Source organism: Phacochoerus africanus, chromosome 9 (assembly GCF_016906955.1).
Source record: "Phacochoerus africanus isolate WHEZ1 chromosome 9, ROS_Pafr_v1, whole genome shotgun sequence".
Classification (NCBI taxonomy): Eukaryota; Metazoa; Chordata; class Mammalia; order Artiodactyla; family Suidae; genus Phacochoerus; species Phacochoerus africanus.
Genome location: NC_062552.1, coordinates 35,613,343 through 35,639,198, shown reverse-complemented (window position 1 = coordinate 35,639,198; position 25,856 = coordinate 35,613,343). Strand labels below are relative to the sequence as shown.

At 43.4% G+C, this 25,856-nt stretch overlaps 1 protein-coding gene across 1 annotated transcript in view; it reads right to left on the bottom strand.

Moving 5' to 3' along the window:
* The window catches only part of DNAH8 (dynein axonemal heavy chain 8), a 269,859-nt gene that overhangs the window by 69,073 nt on the left and 174,930 nt on the right, over positions 1–25,856 (bottom strand). The window contains 9 exon segments of the mRNA XM_047797103.1: positions 2,842–2,963; positions 9,543–9,733; positions 9,844–10,096; positions 12,176–12,281; positions 17,261–17,443; positions 18,858–19,013; positions 22,425–22,580; positions 24,088–24,259; positions 25,031–25,158. Of these exon segments, the coding sequence (XP_047653059.1) occupies positions 2,842–2,963; positions 9,543–9,733; positions 9,844–10,096; positions 12,176–12,281; positions 17,261–17,443; positions 18,858–19,013; positions 22,425–22,580; positions 24,088–24,259; positions 25,031–25,158 (1,467 nt within the window).

Genomic DNA, 25,856 nt, shown 5'->3' with positions numbered 1-25,856 from the left:
TTAAATAACTGCTCCAAATCCACACCCTACAAGCAATTCATCATTTAGGATATGGATGGAGTGCAAGTTAATAACAAAGCAACTGCTCTGTAACTCAGTTGCTCCAACATTGTTCCTGGGACACTAAAAGCTGGGGGAGGATTTCTGAAATGTTTCACAGCTGCCCTTCTCTGAAGATTGCAGTGGCTCTCCCTGGTTGGCTGCTCTCAAAAGAATCTGCCTGGCACATGGTTTGGAGGCCCTGGGTGCTGCTGCAGTCCCATCCTAGAGCACTGTACCTGCGCTCTGTTACCCACAGTGCCCCCTGCAGGTCTCCTCCACACTGGCTGTTAGAAGGAGTCCCAAGAAGGAGGGTGCCTGTTCCCAGCCCACTGGCCTTCCATCTGCTAATTTTGACTCTGCCACAAAAAGAGTGTCCAGGGCAAGCTGCATTTGTGATAGGATAACTTTCAGCCCCTTAATCCTCCATTGTCCACTCCCTGCTAGCAAAACCACCTCCAGGAATTGAAGAGCTGGCCCTGGGATGCCAAGCAGGGCAGCTGCTCTTTGAGGCCATCTTTGTTTCAATTCCTGACACCCACTCAGCTGGGAGACTCATTTCCTACTCCCTCCCTTCCTCCCACAGACAGGCCAAACTGATGGCTGGTCCCCAGGGAACTTGTGCAACTTTCCTAAGCATGACTCCTCCCTCTGTGCCTTTACTTCCGCTCTATCCAGTGGTGTAAAAGGGAGAGAAACAGCTTGCGTGAGGGAAAGAGCCTGAGGTCAAATTATAGCTTGGCCATCTCTGGGTTATGTGGCCTTGGGCAAGTACTTAACCTCTTTGCATCTCAGTTATCTCATCTATAAAGCAGAGTCCATAATACTTCCCTCGCAAGGTTGTTACTGTTGCCAAGTACTTATCCATAGTAAGCCTCGCGTTAGCCACAAGACCACACACCACACACCAGGGGTACTGAAAATCTAATTGACAGAGGCAAACAATATATTTTTTTTTATTTTGTCTTTTGTTGTTGTTGTTGTTGCTATTTCTTGGGCCGCTCCCTCGGCATATGGAGGTTCCCAGGCTAGGGGTTGAATCGGAGCTGTAGCCACCGGCCTATGCCAGAGCCACAGCAACGCAGGATCCGAGCCGCGTCTGCGACCTACACCACAGCTCATGGCAACGCCGGATCGTTAACCCACTGAGCAAGGGCAGGGACCGAACCCGCAACCTCATGGTTCCTAGTCGGATTCGTTAACCACTGCGCCACGACGGGAACTCCGAGGCAAACAATATTAATGTTACTTCTCAGCCCAGGGCATGGTTTTTGAGTGATTTTTTTCAGTGGTGCTTGAAGGGTGCCCTTACCTAGTCTCAGACCAAACTCAGACCTCCCTTTTTTTTCCCCTTAAAGTATTTGTTTGGGTTTGGGGGACTCACCTGTGGCTGTACCACAGAACAAAGATTACTGTCTACTGTAGATGGAATCCAGGGACTTTATCCAACTGACCACATTAAAAGCCATGGCTGAAGGGATAAAGAATCTACACAATGTCCCAGAAATGCCACAAAACAGACACACCTAGTACGTTCTTGAGCTGGAGGTGGGGGAGTTGTGGAGGGGAGAGGTTCACATGACGACAGCCTGAGGCTTCTCCAACCCCAGCCTGAGGGTAATCCACCTATCACCTGCTCATTTGTTCTTTCTTTTTTTCTTAATTTCTTGTCTTTTTAGGGACTAACCCAAGGCATATGGTGGTTCCCAGGCTAGCGGTCAAATCGGAGCTGTAGCTGCTGGTCTATGCCACAGCCATAGCAATGCCAGATCTAAGCCACGTCCGTGACCTACACCACAGCTCAGGGCAATGCTGGATCCTTAACCCACTGAGCTGGGTGAGGGATTGAACCTGTGTCTTCATGGCTGCTAGTAAGGTTCATTTCTGCTGAGCCATTACGGGAACTCCTATCACCTGCCTTTTCCATCACCAGTAACCACACGAAGTTGTAACCAACAAACCCCAGTAATAACCATCTTCAACTGGAGTTGCATAACCGTTTTTCCAGTGAGAACTGAATCAACAACTAATCCACAATAACCAATTTATATTTTCAAATAAGATAAACAACAGGTAAATCAGGGCCTGTTTCACAGTTTGACCATTACATGTCACCATTTTATACTTTCACCATTCAAATGACTGACTCTTTTTAAAAGGACCTCAACATCTTAACTTGTCTCAAATTCAAATTTGCACAAATTATTTAATCATGGGCAGAAGTAATAAAAAAATAGTGAAAACATCAAGAGTCTACAATAAAAGGGGCCATCCACTGGTTCAGATTCCGACAGCAATTCAAGCAGGTTAGAAATGATTCTTGCACCCACCACACGGAAGGAAAAGCAAGTCGCTTGCACCTGTGCAAAGGCTCCTTGGGGTAGCCCTCTGTTCGAAACCTCCCCCAGAGAGCCTCAGCGCCTTAAAGCTGTGCTATTGTGTCCTCTTCTGGGTGAAGGATGTGTCTCCAGAAAACCCTAGTTTATTTTATTTTTTTTTCTTTTTACGGCCACACTGGTGGCATATGGAAGTTCCCAGGCTAGGGGTTGAAAGAGAGCTGCAGCTGCCGGCCTGCACCACAGCCACAGCCACAGCCACATCTGCAACCACATCTGCAGCTTGCAGCAACACAGGATCCTTAACCCACTGAGCGAGACCCGAGATCAAACCCGAAGCCTCACGGATACTGTACTAGGTTCTTAACCCTCTGAGCCACCATAGGAACTCCAGGAGGCCACAGTTCAAACTGCCCGGGTGTGTTTGGGTTTACAGATCTGTGCTTTATTTCCAGCCCTTTATTACCTGGTTCATAATTTCTGCAAATTGCGGGAGTTTACTCAGTTCCACAAGATTCAGCCAGGTCATGTCGAGGATCCAGCGAAACGGTTTGGGAGGGCAGGCTTTCAGATCCAGAGCTGCTCCCCCTGGGAAAAAGCGTCAGCAGGAAGCAGGTCAGCTTGTGCTTCATTTTTCAGAAATTTATTTTCCAAATAACAGAAATGAGATAACCACATTATAGAAAGAAAATGGGAAAATTGGAAAATAATCACGTTATAGCAAAATGTGGTTATCTTTTTTTTGGTACAGTTCCCTCAAGTCTTAGTGATTTATACCATCTTGTGCAGATAGTGACTCCCTGTCATTTTTCCCTGCAAAGAATTTTTCTCGGGTGGTTACTGATGTTTGCCTTCTCACTGCTTTTTTTTTTCTCACAATTTAAAATTTACAATTTTGAGAAGTTCTCGTCAAACACAGCAGAAACAAATCCGACTAGGAACCATGAGATTGCAGGTTCAATCCCTGGCCTCGATCAGTGGGTTGAGGGTTCAGCATTGCCACGAGCTGTGGTGTAGATCACAGACACCGCTCGGATCTGGCGTTGCTATGGCTGTGGCGTAGGCTGGCGGCTACAGCTCCGATTAGATCCCTAGCTTGGGAACCTCCATATGCCATGGGTGCAGCCCTCGAAAAGGCAAAAAGACAAAAAAAAAATTGTGAACCGTGGCATATGGAGGTTCCCAGGCTAGGGATCTAATCGGAGCTGTAGCCGCCAGCCTACGCCACAGCCACAGCAACGCCAGATCCGAGCAGTGTCTGTGATCTACACCACAGCTCACGGCAACGCCGGATCCTTAACCCACTGTGCGAGGCCAGGGGTCGAACCTGCAACCTCATGGTTCCTAGTCGGATTCGTTAACCACTGAGCCATGATGGGAACTCCAAAATTTACAATTTTGATATCAATGAATAGGTTGATCTTTTCGTGTGTGTTTTTAAAAATCACCTCTTCGCCATCCTCCCCCAGAAGTTTGATATTCAATGCTATTTTTCACCAGGTCAAAAAGATGGGTAAATGGATAGATGGAGGAAGGGAAGAGCGTGAAACATCCAGAGTAAGGAGGTAAGTAATATTCATATTGTTTACTCATTCATTTATTCACCAGATCTTCATTGAGCCACCTCTATGTATCTGTCATCTTCCAGGCACTGGGGATGAAGCAGAGGGAACCAAACAGGACCCCTGTCTCTCACCGATTTTGGTGGAGAATGTGAGCGGTAGCATTGGATTGTATTTTTTTTTTCTTTTTGTCTTTTTAGGGCCGCACCTGCAGTGTATGGAAGTTCCCAAGCTAGAGGTCCAATCAGAGCTGTAGCCACCAGCCTACACCACAGCCACAGCAACACAGGATCTGAGCTGCATCTGCGACCTACACCACAGCTCACGGCAATGCCAGATGCTCAACCCACTGAGCAAGGCCAGGGATCGAACCTGCATCCTCATGGATGCTTGTCAGGTTTGTTAACCGCTCAGCCACAATGAGAACTCCTGGATTGTATTTTGAAGCAAATCACAAGTCAGATGAGCACACACTGGGTGAGTATATCTGCAATTTCAAAATTGCTCTATTGCATATCTTTAGTAGTATTTTATCATAATAATTTCAGCTCTGTTGTTTAATTCAGATGTATGTAAAACAGTGGCTCTTGAACTTTTAAATCCGATGGTCCTCCTGAAAAACTCATCCAATCCCTCCACTTATCAACCTGGGGGCAAAAACAGGGGAGGTAGGGGAGGGGAGGGGGGACCACAGGTCTCTGTTCTCCCCTCTAGCATCCTCCTGAGAAGTGAACAGCTCTGAAGTATCCTTTCGTGTAAATCCCTTTGCTCCATCCTGGGGTCAGGGACTCTGGGCACCACAAAATCTTCAGGACATGTAAACCTTTCTCTCTCCACCACTGACCACCCCCCCTGCCCCGCCAAAGAGTAAGCCTTATTCTATCACCATTTCTGCTAACACAGAGTTTACCGTGGGAGATGTAAACCCTAAAGAAAGCCACCTGCAAATGTAAGGGCTCTGCTCCTCTAACACAGAGGCAGATGCAGCCCTTTTTTTCCTGATTATGTCCGCCTAAAAATGATTTCATATAACCATACACCTCAAAGACATCAGGAGAGAACATTTAAGCTCCACCAGTGTTTCCAACATATCATGCACCTAAACTCACCCAGAACAATCACAGCCCAGCCTATTCCCTGAAACATCCTGGCTCTGCCACTTGCCACTTGCATATAAGGTGGGACAAAGAACTCAGTTTCTCTCGGCTCCCTCTTCTTTCAAATGGCGTAACAGTATAATCTATCGGATTGGTTGTTGTGAAGATTAAATAAATTAATGTATGTGGAAAACTAACAACAGTCCTGCCAAAGTAAGAACTATGTAAGCATGAGCTGTTATCCTGACATTAACTCTCTCTCTGTCGTGGAAGGCTCAGGTCCAATCCAACCTAGAAATCAAGAGAAGACCCCCTTAAGATGTCTTTTTGTCCATGGTTTTAAGACAAAAGAAAGATGCTATCTTTTTAAAATAATCCTATGCTACAGGATTGCCCCAGGATCTGTTTCATTTTTCAAAGTGTTCTGACATTCTCAGTTGACAAAGAAAGTCAAAGGCACCTTCCAAATAGTGCATAAAACACACAGGAATTCATACAACAGGATAGTCCCTCTTGGGAAATCAAACATTTCTACTATAATAAATAAACCCTTCTTCTTTCCCCCTTAAGCACTGAGTTCAAAATGATAAAGACAATATCAATGACCTAAGGGCCATATTTGTTAACTTTGTAAAAAAAAAAAAAAACTCCAAAAAGAAAGTTCTACCATCTTTTAAAAAACAATTTGGTCAAAATGTGAGCCTGTTCAAAACTAATGCAAACTGTACAATAAACCAGTTTTGATGTTTTTAAAACTTTTACTGCAGTGCTGACTATACTTCTAGCAATCAGCCTATCATAAAATCCCAAATTAATCTTCTAAAGTATTGCTCTGTTCATGCTACTTGCCTGCTCAGAAAACATTCGATGGCTCCCTATCACCACCTAAATTAAATCCAAACTCCTCTCACTGACTCTCCTGACCCAGTTCAATCTAGTTCTCCCTGACGCTCCAGTTTTATGAAATGAGGTCACAGATGTGTTCGAACCACAGCCCAGACTGCAGCCTTCTTTATTTTCCTGTGACAAAGCAAATCCTCCTCACCGATTCCCTCCCCACTGGGTCGCTGTGTTTCTCAGTCTCCTCTGATTTAAATACTTTCTGTCAAAGACTCCAGTCTTGCTCGGGTACTAGCTCTGGCTTGGCTGGGTGTGCCAGGTGGTGGAGGGGTAAGGTGGGTGGGTTTGTGTCTTGATGGGGAGGATGCCTCAGACCTACATGCTGGCCCCTCACCTCCACCCCTCTGGGTCCCCGGCTGGGGTCCTCTGAGCTATGACAAATCCTGTCTGCCCCATGGGGGCATCAGGCTGCTGTCCACAGAGGCTGGCCCCTTGTCTGTAGTAAGAACACTCCTCTGATCTGCAGCTGCCTGGTTTGGACCTCAGGCGCCTGCTGTGCACCAGGCCTCTCAGCATTTCCATGTCTACACTCCTGCCTGCCAAGCCTCGGGCTTTTCCATCCACTCGCTACCCTCTGCTGATGCTGCGATGCAGCTGCCATGTCGAATGCAGCTCTGGGCAGAATTCGGGGCAGCTTCTACCTGGATGTTTCTGGAGCACCCTCCTCTGCCCACCCACGCACCAGAGACCAGGATCTTTGCATGGGGCCTCCCTCTACCCCGACTCCCCTGTGGACCAGGGGGCCAGGTCTTCACGTCTTTCTATGTCATGTCTTTCTCTTTCACAGGGGCGGTCATGGCAGATGGATTCGGGAAGCAAAGCCAGCTCACCCATAAGGAAACACACAAAATCTGCGTCCCTCCCACAATGTTCCACAGACAGAGGGCTCTTCGAGGTTGGGAGGCCCACGCTGCTCCTGCAATCGACTGCCTCGATTCTCACACGCGTCACTCCCTCTCTCCCCACTGCCCAATGTCCCAGCTGAGGACATGGCCCCAACCCCAACTGAGAGCTTCACGGTGACTGAAATGCGTCAAAGCAGGTTTCTAGATGTGGCAAATGCAGGCTCACTTCATTTAAATGTTACAAAGACCACAGCCCAGACGCGTGGACCCTCCTCTCAGGCATGTCCACCTCTCCCAGCTCACTTCCCCTCTGGGCCCCTATAGCCTCTTGTACTTGGAGGTACCAGGCGGCCCCTCCCGGAGATGCCATAGCCCATCAGTGGCAGGGCCCCAGTTTGTTTCCCGGGTTCCACGTCCGGCACGCACTTTACCGCACCAGGCTGCCTTGCTCCTGCATACACTGTGTGAGACACCAACTTCTCCGGGTGTATTCGACCAGAGAGAAAGATACGACCTAGATGACAAAGTCCAATTTCCCTTGAATGGCAAGAAACAAAAGGTCAAGGAAGACATTTCAGAGATTAGGCAAAATCGTTGGTAAAGTTTCTACACCGGTCATCTGACCTGGATGCGAGGAAGAAACTGAGGCAGAGAAAGAAGGAGAGAGTAATGGAAGTTAGGGTTACTGTCTCTTTGTCATCAGTAGGGTAGTGAGGATAAAAGTGTACCACGTCCTGTCACCTTCGTGTGTGAGCTTGGAAGGCACACTGCGTTTTCTTCCGAGACGTTCTCTTCTGTTCCCATGTCTTTGGCTCGTCTTTCTGTGCTCTATCTTTGCACGTGTCTGACTGCTAGAGTGTCCAGCCCATCCTTTCTGCCTGCTGGGTATCCCCAGTCCAACCTGTCGGTGTAGCCACCAGAGCTATTAGAAAACCTTCAGTTTCCGCTTCTTCCAAGAACAAAGGGGAATTGCATTTCCTCGCTCTCTCTGACGTTAGACACAGCCGTGCGTCTTGCTACGACTAAGGAAATATGAGCCTAAGTGAGTGTCACTTGTGGGGTGACTTTTAGGAGCCAGCACACAATGAGCCATATCCCGTCCCTCTGCCATGGTAGTTACGGAAGCCATGTGGATACCCGGGTGACCATGGCAAGCATGTCAAACAGACAGTGAAAGAGAAGTTGTACCTCTATTGGGTTGAAATTTGGGGATTGTTTTTATGGTCATAAAACCTGGCCCATCCTGACTAAAACGAGGTCCCCAGATCACATTCATTACCCACCCCCACCTCTGAGACTTCTCAAACTAGCTCCTCTTTCAACCAACCAGACCAGAAATCTTTGCAAAGACCAGAAATCTTAGGCTCATTTCTGACCCTGCCCCCTGGCCCCTGACACCCAGGTCCTTTGCCCTTTTACTTTCATGATCTCATATCTGCTTCTTCCTTTATGTTGCCTTTATCTTCACCCTGGGATGGGAAGGTGTTACCTGTGGTTGGGAAGATTAAATAGGCTCCCTTGAACCTCTTTTCTCTAATCCTACACAGGTCTGCCAGAGCAACCTTCCGAAAGGACACTAAAACAATCACATCACCACCTTACCCAAACCATTTCTTAGCAGATCAAGAAATCCTTCCCCCAGGGCAATCGCGGCTCACCAATTTACATATTCCACTCATTTCTTTCCTCATGCTGCTCTGTCTCAGCATGAATGTTTTCTTCATTTCTACCTATCATTCAGGGTCTATTTCAAAAGCTACTTTTGGGGAGAAGCGCAGTTGGGAAGTGATTTATTAAACTACTTACAAAGAGCAGAAAACTAAGAAAAAGATTGGAGCATTTTCCCCATATATCAAATAATCTCAAAAATTCATGACTTAACCTGCAAAGGTATATTTTCCAAGAATCTTTTCTTTTTCTTTGTTTTTTTGGTTTGCTTTGTTTTGGCTGCACCTGCAGCATGCAGAAGTTCCCAGGCTAGGGATCAAACCTACACTATAGCTGTAACCAGAGCCACAGTAGTGAGAAGGCAGATCCTTAACCCGCTGAGCTGTGAGCGAACACCCCCAACGAGCTTTTCTTGGTCTCACCAATCACATGTAATTTCTCCCTCCTTTTAGACATAATGCTTTTTTGTCTTTTGCTCTCTTACAACACAGATTATTCTGCCTTGTTGTGTGGTTATTTTTTTGCAATCATCTGAATTACGAGACTGTTATTTCTTTTAGAGCAATGTCTGGTTTATCCTTGTATCGCAAGCACCAGCATAGTGGGTTTGTGTAGCATGTGCTCAATAAATACTTGTTCAACTAAATTAAATAAAGATACCACTCTTGGGTCTCCTTAATCATACTTTCAACACGGAGCTAAGCAATGAATAGGGTCAACTTCAAATATTAAATATAAGTGTGCCTTTTTTTACAGTCTTAAATGTCATTGCAATCCCCTGTTTAAGGAATTGCTCTCTTGAAATAGAAAGCTCAGCACCCAAATCGCTATCCTTCCCTTTGGCATTTGGGTCCCCCAGCCAGGAGCGACGATGCTCTGACTTAATTTAATTACATAATGAAAAGTCACAGAGTTAACACGGGCCTGAAATAAATCATCTTGAGCAACCAGAGCAAAATGAATGGAAATCGGGGACCGGGGAGGGGGACGAGGTATACATAAAGAACTCGGCTTCCATTAGAACTTAATTCCTCTGTGTCCATAAAAGAGTATCACAAAAGCGATCTCTTACATAGCACAGCCCAGACCTCTCACCTTTAATGAGAGCCTGAAACTCCCTGTGCTTCACTGTTCCTCTCTGAAGGTCGATCTTTAAGGTCATGAGGAGGACAAAGAGGAACTTGTGGTTCTCATACAGGCCTCTGACGGAATATGTAAAAACTTCATATGTCAGATACTCAATGATATTCGTGATTCTCTTTTGAGGTAGTGGAGACTTCTCAGATCTGCAATATGTGTTAAAAATCAAAGAAGTGAAAAACCCACTTCTAAGAGAGCAGGAGTACACACAAAAAATTGGGAGAGTGGGGGTGGGGGGGAGGTGGCAAGCCCCCACCTGGCCATGGACTGGTCAAATAACTTCAGGAACTGGGCCAGCGAGGTCTGGTACATGATGTTGACCATGCTCATCTCTGTGATGAGGAAGTAGAGGATGCTGCCGCGGGTGGCCGCCGGCCGGAACTCCTCCTGAGCCATGTTAATCTTGACCTCCGTTTCCGCCGCCACGTGTAGTTTCTCACTTACTTCCGCCGCTGTCTGCTTGGTGGTGCGGAGGACCCCGATGAGAGATTCGTCATCTACCAAGGAACCTAAAAGCCCGAACAGTTAGACTGAGGACCACGAGACAGGAAAGCCGCAAAGTGAGACGCATCAATTCTGTAATCACCACGTTCATTTTCCAAGTCCACAGGGTGGCAGGGCAGAACCTTAAGACACTGAAAGGCTTCTAGTTCAACCACCACCCAAAGCCTGAATCCCTTCTAAACGTCTAAACTAATCCTTCTTTCTTCCTATGAAAACCGATTTAGTTTTCATCTTTTGGAAATACATTTTTCATTATTTCCATGATACGTATTAAATATCTCCCATTCTGCCTGAAAATTGGCAAAAGGCAATTCTCAAGGCAGCCCACAAGACTTCAAAAAAGACTCAAGACTTTTTTTTCAAAACAAGTTTTGTTTTGTTTTTTCAAAAAAGACTTGAGGATTTCAAGACTGTTCAAAGTCTAAAGAGAATTCATGTCTCCCTCCAGTCCCAGTGTTTCAGCTTTTGCCTCCGTTATCATCTTTCTTTTTATTTCTTTTTAGGGCTGCACCTTTGGCATGTGGAAGTTTCCAGGCTAGGGATCAAATCAGAGTTGCAGCTGCTGGCCTACATCACAGCCACAGCAACTCGGGATCCGATCCACACCTGCAACCTACACCACAGCTTATGGCAACACTGGATCCTTGACTCACTGAGCAAGGCCAGGGATCCAACCCACATCCTCGTGGATACTAGTCAGGTTTGTCAGCACTGAGCCACAATGGGAACTCCTTCCTTGTCACCTGGATGGTCCCCCTCACAGTGTCATGAGCTTTTCCTTCTCGTTTGTCTCACAGTGCAAGCAGATCTGAATGTTACACATCAGCTTGCGGGTTGAAGGTACATTCTCTTCTCCTGCTTTAGAACGGCAGGCCCTGCCACTCTGGCCCTTCTCTGTCTTTAACAAGAATAAGTTGGCAGAGAGTAAAAGTGTCCGATGAAGAAGAAAAATCTGGATTTTATTTTTACTTTTACCTTTTATTACTGTTTTAGATAGAAATACCACGCCTAGCACGATACATTCAATTTTAAGGTATAGAAAGACGCTTCGGACAGGCTGAGCTTATGGTCCTGATACCTGCAGAGAGCAGGGCTCAGCCTGGCCTAGAAGCCTGCAGGGCAGGTGGGTGCCACTGGAGGGTGCTGAGTGGCTCTGACCAGTGCACTAGGTCTGCTACGGGAATCCAAATTGTGACTAACCTCAGGAAAGAGACCTTGATCCATTCTCGGCTCCATCAGGGGAGGAGCCCTCCACCAGCCTTCCTTGGCAATATTTACAATGCTGGGGCTCTTGATGGTTGGGAGAAATCTCGACCAAGAGACAGAAACTTCTCGAGCACAAGCTTCGCAACTAAGGCAGGTAAAAGGGCTTTTCCCTGAGGTCACCTTAAAGTGCCAGAGACTGTGCTGAGAGAAACATTTAACGTACTTCTGGGAGGTTAAGTTTTTTTTTTTTTTTTTTCCCCCCCCAAGGATTAAAGTGTTGTTGGGAAGTATTCACTATTAGATTGCTAATGAATGGTAGAATTTAGGTTGCTGTAATTTGCCTGCTACAGAACAAGATATCCCCAAATCAGGGAGGGTGGGATGATGATCTGACTGCTCCCCCACAGGAGAACCTGTCTCTGACTTCTAAGTAGGAGGTCAAGTCCAGAGTGACTGGGCCTTGGTGGCTCAAGTGCCTCTGACAAGATGACACACATCACACATAACCCACTGTGGCAAGTGCATCTCAACACCAAATCAAAGAGTCGATCTAAAGATCAAAAAATAGACTGAGCACATTAGTTTCCTTTGGGCAAGTAAATTAATCTATTATAAGTTACCTCCTTCTACTGGGAGCCCTTATTTTTCTCAGGAGAGAGTCATTAGTTCAAGAAAACTTTGTTACTATCAAATGCTCAGACTCCAGTTGCTAATTTAAAAATCAGATTCTCTGCTATCCCTCTTTAATGTCCAGATGGAAATTGCCTCAATTGTTTTTGCATTGATAATTCAACAGTGTCCTAACATCTGTAATCATGAGGGTGTTGAAAAGAGGGTACGAGAATCCATTATGTGACTCCTTCTTAGTAACACAATACCTTTTGTAGCACTTAATTTGTAGAGGAGGTTATCTTCAAGTTCTTTCATCTTCCGCTTATTAAAAGTCACATCCTCCAAGAGTTTAACCCTCTCAGACTCTAACTCCTGTTATTGAAAAAAAAGCAAAAAATAACATCAGATCTGTAATGATCAGTTACTATGGTAAATCTAACCTACTCGTGTTTATTACTCATCTTTAGAAGTTTAAACCAAAGTGCCATTCAAGTGACACCAAATCTACCTATATTTTTGTTTCTCTGGACAACTAAAAAACACCTATGCACTCCAGTTTTAAATTTCCATAATGCTCACATTGCCCTGCATGATAGAACCCTGCTAAAGTAATTTTGGTAGTTCTCTTCCCAGCTCTAAGTTTATTTAGAGTGTCCCACTCTCCTGGCCCTGTTCCCACACACAGCCTCAGTGAGAAATGCCAACTCACCTATTGTCAGAAGTGGTGGAAACAAAGAGGCATTAATACCAAGAGGTTGGGAGTTCCCGTCATGGCTCAGCAGTAACAAACCCGGCTAGTATCCTTGAGGATTCGGGTTCGATGCCTGGCCTCGATCAGTGGGTTAAGGATCCTGCATTGCTGTAGCTGTGGCATAGGCTAGCAGCTACAGCTCTGATTTGACCCCTAGCCTGGGAATTTCCATATGCCTCGGGTGCGGCCCTCAAAAGACCAAAAAAAAAAACCAAAAAAACGAAAACAAAAAAACCCAAGAGGTTACTTAAGCCAAATGAAGCTCCTAGATTGGGACCTGACTATAGGGACACCAGATTCTTGGTTTAACATAGCCAGTTATCAATATAAATTCATTTTCCATTGTTTTGTACCTCCTTCTACCAGATGGGCTAAACTGGATGTTTGGGGGGTACTTTTTTTTCCTACACAAATGATATATTCTTAAGATTATACTTTGAAAAAAATCTCAAATTTTCAGAAAAGTTAAAAGACTGGTACAATGAACTCTCATATACACTTCACCTAGATTCATCAAATAATATTTTGCTTTATCACTATTTCTCTCTGTGTAATACTTATTATCATTATTGTTATTAGCATTATTGCTGAATTGTCTCAGGTGTCATGATCCTTTACCTGTAAAAACCTTAACACATTTCCTACCAAACAGGACATTCTCTTATACAACCATCATGCTGTTTTCAAATTTAGAAAATTTAGGAGTTCCCGTTGTGGCTCAGTGGTTAATGAACCCAACTGGTATCCATGAGGATGCAGGTTTGATCCTTGGCCTCACTCAGTGGGTTAGGGATCTGGCATTGCCATAAGTGTGGTGCAGGCTGGTAGCTACAGCTCTGATTTGACCCCTAGCCTGGGAACTTCCATATGTCTCAGGTGCGGCCCTAAAAAGACAAAAAAAAAAAAAAAAAAGAAAAGAAAATTTAACATGGGTGTAATACTCTTGCTCAATGTAGAGTAAATTAAAATTGTCTCAAAGCATTTTCTTTTTCTTTGCTTTTTAGGGCTGCACCTGCAGTATATGGAAGTTCCCAGGCTAGGGGTCGAATCCAAGCTGCAACTGCCAGCCCACACCTCAGCCACAGCAACATCAGATCTGAGCCGCATCTGTGACCTACACTATAGCTCATGACAACACCAGATCTTTAACCCACTGAGCGAGGCCAGGTATGGAACCCGCAGCCTCATGGATACTAGTCGGGTTCGTTACCGCTGAGCCACGATGGGAACTTCCTCAAAAGCATTCTTTACAGCATTTCTTTTCTGATCTTATATAGAATTACATACTGTACTCAGAATTATCTTTAAAGAAAGTGTTTTTAAACTGCTTATTTGAGAAAGTTTCTTGAAAATCTGCTACAGAAATACCCTCACTTTCAGAAAGTCTTCCTAAACCAACCTGACAGTCAAAAGCCACAGCATGGCATGCACCTGTACCTCTACTATGACTTGTATCACAATCTGTGCATAGGCTCTGTTCCTCCAGCTAGATTCTGTGCATCTAGAGGCAGGAACCTGTCCTAGTCTTGATAGCCCTTATCTGGAGGCTTTGCAGAAAAGGAACTCAACCCAATAAATGAAATGCACTGAATTTAGTTCAACTTTGCTTTACATTTGGGGAAACTGAGGACCCAGAAATATTAACTCCAAATCACATCCCAGTATAATACACACAGCAGATACTGGCAGAGATGATCCCAGTCCTCCAACTCTAAAAACTAGCGAATAGTGCCACTATAGTAGTGATGTGCAGTATTTGACGGGGTGGCAACAGAGATCATGGCTGTATTTGCAGGGGAATAGCTAAGGAATTGTTCTCGTTGAAACAGTCACCCCCTCAGGGGCAATGCAGGACTATGCAGACAAAATGAAACCACATTAGCATCCTTTTCAGTGTGATACGGAAGCACGAGCATCATGGTTCAGTGGACCCTTGTGAGTTTTACAGCATGACCTGTAAAGCTTATCTCTGAGACTTGGCCGGGTGGAAAGTCCACGTGCTCTTATGGGTTAAGCCCTTATTCTCCCTGGTCTCCATCTGTTCACCTGTAAAATGGGAGTGTTTAAGAGTGGGATTGTTAGGAGCATTAAACATCACAGAATGTCCTCCTGCAGATTAAGTGTGCACTTTGTTTTTTTCCAGCAAGGTTGGTGTGAGCATAGCAGCGTACCTCTTGAAGAAGAAACTACAGCTTAGAGGGGTGGGTGGGGTGCTCTGGGAGTGTAGAGTGTACCTTATACAGTGGTGTGGACTGCCTTACACAAGTCTGCATAGCCCACATGTGGGATCTGGTGCCAGCGAGGCACCATCTCAGAAAAGACCAACAGCACCGAGTTGACCATAAAGGAAGGACTAATTTTCTTTTTCTTTTTTTTTTTAAGCTTTTTAAAAATTTTTTTCTTGTCTTTTCTACGGCCACGCCCACGGCATATGAAGGTTCCTAGGCTAGGGGTCCAATCAGAGCTGTAGCCGCCGGTCTACACCAGAGCCACAGCAAGGTGGGATCTGAGCCAAGTCTGCAACCTATACCACAGCTCACGGCAATGCCGGATCTTTAACCCACTGAGCAAGGCCAGGGATCGAACCCACAACCTCATGATTCCTAGCTGGATTCATTCACCACTGTGCCATGACGGGAACTCCAGGAAGGACTAATTTTCATCAGTTGATACCATATGGCCCTAAGAGGTGATGGAGACAGTAGATTGAGGGGCCCACACTCTCTGCCTGGCTGTAGAAGTGAGACAACTGCCTTTCTAGATTCCATAAACTGGGGGCTATTTGTTGGAAATTAAGATCAAACAGCTAATGAGGAGTTCCCACTGTGGCACGGTGGGTTAAGAATCCAACTGCAGTGGCTTGGGTCACAGAGGAGGTGGGGGTTCTATTCCCAGCCCCGCATAGTAGGTTAAAGGATCTGGCAGTACTGGTTGCAACTGTAGCTCAGATTAAATCCCTGGCCCAGGAACTTTAATATGTCAAGGTGCAGCCATAAAATCTAAAAAATTAAATTAAATTAAAAAAAAAACCCAGCTAATTAGAGTGGGAGCTGGGATTGGGCCCCTTTCACTCCACCAGATCAGCTGCCTTTCAAGGTCCTGCCCCAGGTTAGTCCTTTCTTATTAACTGGGTAGGATTTTACTTCTCATTTTATTGAGTCTTCTATTTCTTTGGTGTCAATATCATTTCTCTTTCCCCTTTGATGTCTTTCATCTGTATTTGTAGCCATCTATTCATATCTCTTCCTTTCCTTTTCTGCCATTCTTTTTTTTTTTTTTTTTGGTTTTTTAGGGCTGCATCTGTGGCATATGGAAGTTACTAGGCTAGGGAGCTGCAACTGCTGGCCTACGCCACAGCCACAGCAACGAGGGATCCGAGCCTCGTCTGTGACCTACACCACAGCTCATAGCAAGCCAGATCCTTAACCCACTGAGCGAGGCTGGGGATTGAACCCTCGTCCTCATCCTCATGGACACTGGTCAGCTTTGTTACCGATGAGCCACAACAGGAACTCTTTTCCTGCCATTCTTTTTCTTACCCTCCCATTTTATGCCCTCTGGTCTTATCATTTCTAACCTTGGCTTTTCCTTGAACCCTTAATACTCAAATCAGTTATATTTAGGCAAATATAAACTTTCTTGTTGTTTACGGAAATACATTTTATACAATGCAAAGACATAAAGCTATATTTTTTTTTGTCTTTTTTTGCCATTTCTTGGCCCGCTCCCACGGTATATGGAGGTTCCCAGGCTAGGAGTCAAATCAGAGCTGTAGCCACTGGCCTACACCAGAGCCACAGCAACGAGGGATCGGAGCCACATCTTCGACCTACACCACAGCTCATGGCAACGGATCCTTAACCCAATGAGCAAGGCCAGGGATTGAACCCGCAACCTCATGGTTCCTAGTCAGATTCGTTAACCACTGAGCCATGACAGGAACTCCATATAAAGCTATACACAACATTTAATGTTTTCTGAGCTCTATCTTAAAACTTAGTTTAATCTTCTATCAATCTTTTAAAATCTTCCAGCCTTAAGTAGTTTTTTGTTTTATCAGAACCCTTATTACTTAATTTCCTTGCTTTGGTGCAAATTTAATTTAATTAAAATAAAAGTTGGCTCCCTATATCACTAGATTGTTAGAGACTGCGGTACTATCAATTACAACTAAGCTCTATCATTGACTATCGTGGTGTAGGAATTGAAACTACTACCGTGGTAACAATATTCAGAGCAATTTCTTTTTTCCCAGGAACATTATTTTATTGAATTTTTCTCAAGATTATTCATCCGTTGATAGGAATATAGACATGAAAGTCAACATACCCAAAACTTTAACGTCAGAAATAGGAGGAGTGGGGAGTGTGTGTGTGTGTGTGCACACTCACTCACGTGTAGATGTGCAGGTACTTTTGGGATTGGAGGAGAGGCGAGTTACATGATTTCTCAACAGGATTTAAACTATGAAATATTGCTAGCAAATATGCTAACAAAGGTAAATATGATTTGCTTAAATTTTCCTTCTCCATATATGCAACAATTTCCCAATACATTTTACACATTGATTATAATTTATTAAAAGTAGAGAAATGATTACCTGTTTCTCTGTTAAAATTACCCTCCTGAGTAACTGATTCTCAAGTCCTTTCATGGTAACGGTAAAATCGATGACTGAGGTTTTGGCATTGATCTCAGGGGTAAAGGCAGGGTTTGGTAACTTTGTCGTAATATAAAGTTTAAATGTATCCATGATGTCACATTCCTTATCACCAACTTTCACCTACATCAATTCAAATATTAAATTACAAACAACTTATAGGACAAGACAAAGAATTTGCATTCAATTTAGGACCGAATTTACCAAAGGTGAAATGTGAATGAATTGTAAAAATCAGTTGTAAAATTTTAATCACTGATCTTAAATAATAAAGCCTATTTCAAATAATTTAGATTTGAGTACTCTCTGAAAATGTTTTTAGCCATGACACCAAGCAAATGAAATGAAAACTTTATCCAAGACAAATGCTGGAAAAAGGAAAACTCAAGATGCGGCTGATAGTTGACTGTCTTTTCGCATCTGAGGAAATTGTTCCCTACTATGGAAATGTCTTTATAAGAAGTGTTATTTCCTTCTGCATTTCACAGTCATATCTAAAGCATATTTGACAGCCAGAAATGGTTAATGAAAGTTTCAGAGGAAACCCAGAGAGATAACACTTATCTTAAACACTACAAGGTGCATTATATTAAAAACAACCAGGTTAGCTAGCTAAAACTCTGGTGGAAATTATAACACTTTTAAATTACTTTAATTTTTAATTAATCTTGCATGTGACTGAAAATGACATCGCTAAGGCTCTAATTCTCAGGCACCAGCCTTTCCATTGCAGATAAGAATCTGTTTTGTTCTTTTTTAAAGACCTTCGGGAATGAGAATACTGCAGCCTCCTTTGGCATACTGATACGGCATATAACAGAATTCACATTAGGAAGAAAAATTTTCTAAATAAATTTTTGTTTAATGAGAAAAATGGCATTCTTTACTTATTGACCGATATTCATGAAATTAAGTTGTCCAAAGTGAAAAATCTCAATCAAAAGTGCTGTCATTCATCGAGAAATAAAACCAAAGATGCCTAAGAGTAAAGAGTGAAATCAATTAAAAAAGAAACACTTGTACTGAAAACCAGTCATGTTATCACCAACAATCAGCAACAGTATTCCACTGCTTTGAGCAAAGTCTGTAGTAAGTTTGGATTTAAAGTTTATAAAGAGAAATAAAATCGATGTCCACAGACTTTACTAAAATTGTGTTTTCTCCAGTGAGGAAATGCATACGTAGATGTATATATGGCTTGAAAATCAACCTTCTCAGAGCTGCTAAAAATACACATATTTTGTGTGTAACACTAATATATTATTATGACCAGACAATGCTTTTCTTTAAGATATTTAGTTTCAGATAAATAGCTACTGTTACCGAGATATTGCTCTCCCCCTGTACTTTTTATATACTGTTTTTTTGTTTTGTTTTGTTTTGTTTTTAAGGAAACATTGATATGAGTTTGGAAATAATTTGTTCCAGTGTGTCAAATACTACCATCTGAAAGAAACTATCTTTGCTGCTATGCTCAAAAAGGTAAGTAGATGTCACCATTGTTCTTTTTTTTCCCCTTTTCTTTCTTCCCTCTCACCTTGAAAGTGGTGCCTGATTTAATAAAATTCTTCTCTAATACATTATCCAGGGCTGGATCCAGCTCTTCACGAATGTCCTCGATGAGAAGGGGTCGGCCCAAGGATAGACTGTCCTCCAAGTGTGTGCGGAAATATTTATGGTTCAGAGATGTTACCTGAAAATAATGGGTTTGTTGCTATACAAATGTTACAAAGAATGTGCCTATTCCTGAGCAGACCAGTGTCCAAGGATTCTAAGGGCTACACAGGAAGCCTTACTTACAACAATGAAAGTAACGAACAAAAATTAATTGTTCAAAACTTGGTGGATCATGACCTTGTGGAAGCCCTGGGTATGAACTGGGGTGGGGAGTGGGGTCCTCTCTAATCAGAAGAGAGAATCAAGTGGCAGTTCCTTAAACAGAATGTCAGAACTCTGCTCCTGTAGTTGAAAGCAGACTAATCCTTTTAAACTTGCAGAGCTGCAGCCACTCAGAGCAACATGCATTTCTGTGATACTCATTTATCTTCCCAGCACACCTATGAGATGAATAAGTGATTAGAAAAATAAGCATAGGAGTGTCATAAGTGATATACGGAATCAAACCAAGGGTTCAACAATGTATTTTAACACTGGCACAATATAAAGAATATGATACTTTCCATAGAATCAACCTAAAAAACTATACATTCATTTTTTATATTCTTACATTAAAAAAAAATTAGAGTTCTGAATGCCCGGTGGGGGCCCCCATTTTTAGATCAATGTTTGCTGAGTAGTTAAAATAGACACACTGGGCTGGTAGATCCTCGCATTTCTCTTACTTCTCCAGTGAATCCCCCCCCTCCCCCCGGCCGGCGCCCCGCAGCCCAAGGATGAGGATTCCCAAAGGTTCAGTCTTCAACTCTCTTCCTTCTTATACTCTATGCTCTGAATTCAACTACTGCCTTTATGTGACTGCGAGTGCTGATCTTACGAGGCAAGAAGACCCACTGGGACAGCAGGTGATTAGGAGAGTGGAAATTAAAAATATTATCTCTCACCTGCGATAAAAAAAAAAGTGTGCAATTGAAAAATTAAATAAGTCTACCTTTGTCCTGTTTTGGTTAAAAAGAAACTAACTGAAACAAAAACTCCTGCACACCACACGAAGGAATGTTTTCCCTGGATGGATAGCTTTATTTATATAAATGGTGTGCTGTGCCAGACCTTACTACCAGTTGATAAGGTAAATGAAACTAAACAAAGAGCTTTAACTGGCTTATTTAAACAAGATGAAACAAAGTCCCAAGGAAATTCAATGTAATTGTTCTGCTCTATTCCCCAAGAAGCAAACTCTGTTTTTGTGATGTCCTTCCCAAGTGTGATGGCTATTTTTATGTGGGCACAGGGATGCTCAGAGAGCTGGCAAACATGATTTCAAGGTGTGTTCGTGAGGGTGTTTCTGGAAGAGATTAGCATTTGAATCAGTAGACTGAATAAAGCAGAGGGCCCTCACCCATATGGGTGGGCACCTTCCAATCCATTAAAGGGCCTGAATGGAACAAAAAGGCGGAGGAGGGGCAGTTCTCTCTCTACTTAGGCTGGGACATCCATCTTCTGCCCTTGGCCTTCAACTCCTGGATCTTGGGACTTCAGACCTGACTGGGGCTTATCCCACTGGCTCCCATGGTTCTCAGGCATTCAGGATTTGGATACCACCAGCTTTCTCAGGGCTCCAGCTTGTATACAGCAGATCCTGAGACTTCTCAGCCTCCACAATCCCATGAGTCAACCCCTCATAATAAACCCCTTTCTCTATATCTATATCTAGATAGCATTTTATTTTATTTTATCTTATTTCTACGCCCGCACCTGTGGCATATGGAAGTTCCCAGGCTAGGAGTGGAATCAGAGCTGCAGCTACTGGCCTACACCATAGCCATGGCAACAGAGCACATGAGGCACATCTGTGACCTACCCTCAGCTTGCTGTAACACTGGATCCTTAACCCACTGAGCGAGGCCAGGGATTGAACCTGCATCTTCAAGTATACTGTGCCAGGTTCTTAACCTGCTGAGCCACAATGAGAACTCCCTAGATACCCTTTTAGATATGTTTCTCTGAAGAACCCTAACATACCAAGCAAAGAAATAATAATTTTCAAGTGGTCAGTGGATTAAAGATTATCTTTAACTACCTTCAGTATCTTTTGTAAATGTGAAATAATAGCATAATTTCAGGTTTAATTCCCTTGATATCCCTCCTGGAGAAACGGTAAATGTAGCCCCTACAAAAGCCTGTATCACCCGCGAGGATGCTCTGGCACTGGGTCTTTACAAGGTGGTCAGTGGATGCTTCACAGGGAAATGAAGTGAATACATTCAATCTAGAACTCAGAGCTGCAGGTCCTGGAGATGGCCCTGGAGGTGGTCTTAGCAAAGCTGCCCAGGTGGAATGAAGCCCTGGACATATAAAACATATTTTGTTTTTCATCTATAAAGTGTTTCATTTTTCACTTTGTCTTCCTTCCCAAGTAAAGAAATAACAATTTTTTCTTGCGTCATTTTCATTTATGTGTGTCCATGTACTCTGAAAAATAACATTTTCCAAGTAAAAAAAGATACAATTCAATTAGCTTACAAACCAGCAGGCGATGATTTTTTAAATAAGGAAGTATCTTCTGGCATACTTGTTACTTCCTCAAGAAAGTCTTGGGACCGGGCTGCATCAAGAAGGACATGACTGAAGGCTATCAATGAGTTTAACACCGAAATGATGAGACAAAGCTATGATCAGAAGAATAAGAATAAGATGAGCGGGAGTTCCCTGGTGGCACAGTGGGTTAAGGATCCAGTGTTGAAACTGCAGCAGCCCTGATTGCTGCTGTGGCACAGGTTTGATCCCTGGCCTGGGAACTTCTGCATGCTATGGATGCAGCCAAAGGAAAAAAATAAAAGATTTTTATCTGTGATAAAAGCAAAGTGGACAGCTGGGTGGAGAAGACATTCTGGTTAGTAGACATAGTACAAGCAAAAATATGGGTCCAGAAGGCTTACAACTGAGAACAGTGTCTAGGAAACAATGAAGCGTCCATATCGGTAGTTGAATTGAAATATCAATGTAACAAGATCCCCAAAGGAGACAGGAATGTTGGAATCCTGCCCTTGGCCACCTCCACCTTAAGATTAACACGTTGGTGGACTCCAACTTCAATACTGAACTAACCCTAGCATGCTACGTAGAACCAAGTGCCTGAGCTAGGCTGGAGCAAAGGGCCTTCAGCTGAGGAATCCCAAATCCTATATTTTGTCATTTTCCTATAAGACCAAATTCAAGGCCCAGGATAGAAGCCACATCCAACACTGGTAAAAGCAACAGAGCCAAGGACATGGACAGAAAGAAGGAGAGTGAGATCAAGAGAGAACACAAACCAGAGAAAAAAAAATCAGAGACTTTGCCCCTAATCACTGCACAAAACTCGAGGGTGTAAATCAGCAAACAATTACCATAGACATGACAACTTTATGACTGACAGATTCAACTGGAATTGTGGGAAGACTTCATGATTTCAAGATCACTTTCCCACATAACACATGGTACAGACCTGCAAGTCATTTTCTTTTTCTTTTGATTTAATCCAAGTTTTTCCTTGAGTCTGTGGATCGATGAGGAGTGGGTATCTGGTGGCCTTTGTCACAATGATGCCATTCTGAATTGAGAGGTCATCTCCTGGTAAACCCTGCAGCCCCCACTCTCCAATCTGAATAACAGGAAATGGATGTGGCCATTCAAAGGAAAACAAGGAGTCTCTCGTTAGTCATTAACAGTGCCAGGATATAAGAATTTAAAATTTGGACATACTTTTTCCATTGAGGCTATGCCACATGTACCCAGGAAAAAAAGCAGAACTAGTAAATGTGAACCGAATAACATTAAAAGAAACAAACTTATCACCTAATAAACCCTTTCTCTAGCAGCCCGATATTAGGTTTGGTCCTTTACATTATGTTTTCTTCCACAATTAGGAGGAAATGTTGTAAACTGCATACTAAACCTGATTCGGGGAAGGTGAAGCACGGCTGCTGAACATTCAGAGAAAACAGGGACTTAAGATACAGTGAGGCTGGGTGGGTGGTGGGGTCTAGGTGGGCTGGAGTTAGCAGGGGTCATGAATATTCTGGGAAATCAGAGCAGGTAAGCCCTGAGGCTTAAGTCTCCAAAACGTCCCCCTTCCTGCCCTTTGGTTCTGCTAAGTGGGGGAAGGGCCGTTGCACAGGAAGGCAGAGAAATCAGAGGAGGCAAAATATTTCACTGGCAGGAACTCATCAGTGACATTTTTCTTAATATTTCCTTTCAAAATCAAGAGGGAATTGCCGACCTGGCTCCACGTGATCAATAAAAATCGCCCAAGATCCAATGAACCAACCAGCCTCCACCTTTATTACATTAGCCCAGCTCCTCCAAAGGCCATAATCAATAAAGAATATCCTGGCCCACTTCGCCTCGTCTGTGCCCAGAGCCTCTCCAATACATTATCTAGTCCCCACAAGCACCAGTTGAACATTGTTTGAATTAGAAAAGTTTGGGTTTTTTTTTTTAATTTTTAAATAGAGATAACTTGAAATTAATAGTGCGGCTTCCCTAAAGGAACTGCAACTGGGGAACATATTTACAAATCAGAGAAGCAGCTCGTGAATACAAATTGCCTGGAAAGCATTTCATGCTGCAGGAGCTCTGCAAGATATACTGAAAATTGACAGTGGCATCAAATCCCCAGCAAGGAACGTTCGTGTGGCAGGGCACGCCATTGCTCAGTGATGCCAGAACGTGCTCCTGCTATGCTGTTGGACATTATAAAAAGATGGTTAATGATCAAAGAAAGTGGACAATACCAGTACTTATGGCCCAGCTAATACCGACGTTGTCCTAGAATGTCTGTAAGAGAGCGCGACTGAATGGAGCTAGTGTAGATAATGGCGGTTACAAGAGGAGCTGAGTATTAGCAAGCCTGTAACAGCACAAGGAATCTTCTCATTCACAGCAGTGCAATTGGTATTAATTTGAAAGCAAGATTTCTTGAAATGCAAAGGAACTTTTGTACCACAAAGAAAAAAAAAACAAAAACAAAGAAACAACTTCGGCATTTTCAATACAACCTTTTCAATGAAACGAGAAAAGAAAAAAAAAAATTAGGTTTCACCCTGATGTCTTAGTAGTAGGAAATGAAATGAAATTCAAATAATACTATAAGGAAAGCAATACTTAACCGTTGGGGGATCCACCAACATCGAAATCAGATTCAGGTTTTCAGTGAAAGGAATCTTCCGGGCTTTCAACTCCACCTCCCATTGATCCTTAAGCAAATAGTTTCTAAATATCTGATTGAAAGGACCAAGGTAGGAAAGGAATCCAGTGCACAGCAGAATATCACCTACGAGCCTGTAAAGAGGACACACAACGTGAATCACTCAGGCGGCTAAAGCTCTCTCAGTAAGGGCAATTTCGTTACTAGGCGAGATCCTACTCTGCTCCCTGCTTAACACTTGGCAGCCAGACATGGAGAGACAGGCAAAAAGGAGCCCGAAGCAGGAGGAGGGCCTCCTACCAGGTAGGTCACAGGGCAAGAGAGAAGGCTCCTTCCTAAAGCCTGACTCCCAGATGAGGAAAACATCCTTTCCCCATCCCAGGCCCTGGTCCTGTTCAGACTCTGGTCTTGATCAAACTACTTTTTCTCCTCCTTCTTCTTCTTCCTCCTTTTTTTTTTTTTTTTTTTTTTTGTCGTCTGTCAGTCTCCTACTCCCCTCTCATTCCCTTTCAGTTTTCAGAAAACACCAGCCCAAAATACCCTTCCATTTAGAACAAACTGAAGATCCACACTTTAAAAATCCCTAAGGTAAAGAGAATACAACTTAAACCCAGTATCTATATTGTTGTGTCAAATCCAGACAATATCAAAAGCACTCCTGCACCGAAACCTGGACTGCTGAACCAAAACTGAAATTTAAAAATGTTTTCTTGTGTCTCTGTTTTCCTGAAAGTGTGTGACTTAAGCTCTAAGCCCTTTCTAGGATGATGGGATTCTGAGATGGAAACGGAGGAGAAAAGCCCTTTAAAGGAATTAGACTTCAGGTCCCCTGAAGTCACAAAGAGGTGGGCTTTGGTGTGATGACTAAGAAGGAGAGTGATTGTAACAAAGACCAAAACTGATACCTATTGATCTGAGCTTTGAACTCTTTGCTTTGCTGAGTCCATCGGACTTTTTCTCCACTCAGTCCATCGATCAGGGTGGAAGCTGCCTGCATCTTTTTCCGGCACATATCAGCATCATTAAGTAAATCCTACATTCATAAAGGGAGAATGTTTCAAAGGCCTTTTAAATTGCTTAATCAAACATCCATCATATCCACACATAAAAATATATGGAGGAATTTCTTAATTTGCAAAGTAAATATAATCTAAAAATACAGTGTAGGAGTTCCCATCATGGCTCAGTGGAAACAACTATGACTAGTGTCCATGAAGATGCAGGTTCGATCCCTGGCTTTGATCAGTGGGTTAAGGATCCAGCGTTGCCGTGAGCTGTGGTGTAGGTTGCAGATGAGGCTCGGATCTGGGGTTGTTGTGGCTGTGGCATAGGCTGGTGGCTACAGCTCCCATTTGACCCCTAGCCTGGAAACCTCCATATGCTGCAGGTACAGCCCTAAAAAGACAAAAAGAAATTTTAAAAAATATAAATAAATAAATACAGTGTAAGTAAAATTTTACATATTCAATTCTTATAATTCACTTGTAGTATAATTAATTCACCTTACGAAATTTCAAGAAGAACCATTTTGTAAGAAAGAATCTAAATCATATAACTTTAATTTTTTTTATTATTTTTAAATTTTTTTTTTGGTCTTTTTTAGGGTCACACCCGAGGCATATGGAGGTTCCCATACTAGGGGTCTAATTGGAGCTACAGCTGCTGGCCTATGCCACAGCCACAGAAATATGGGATCCAAGCCATGTCTGTGACCTACACCACAGCTCACAG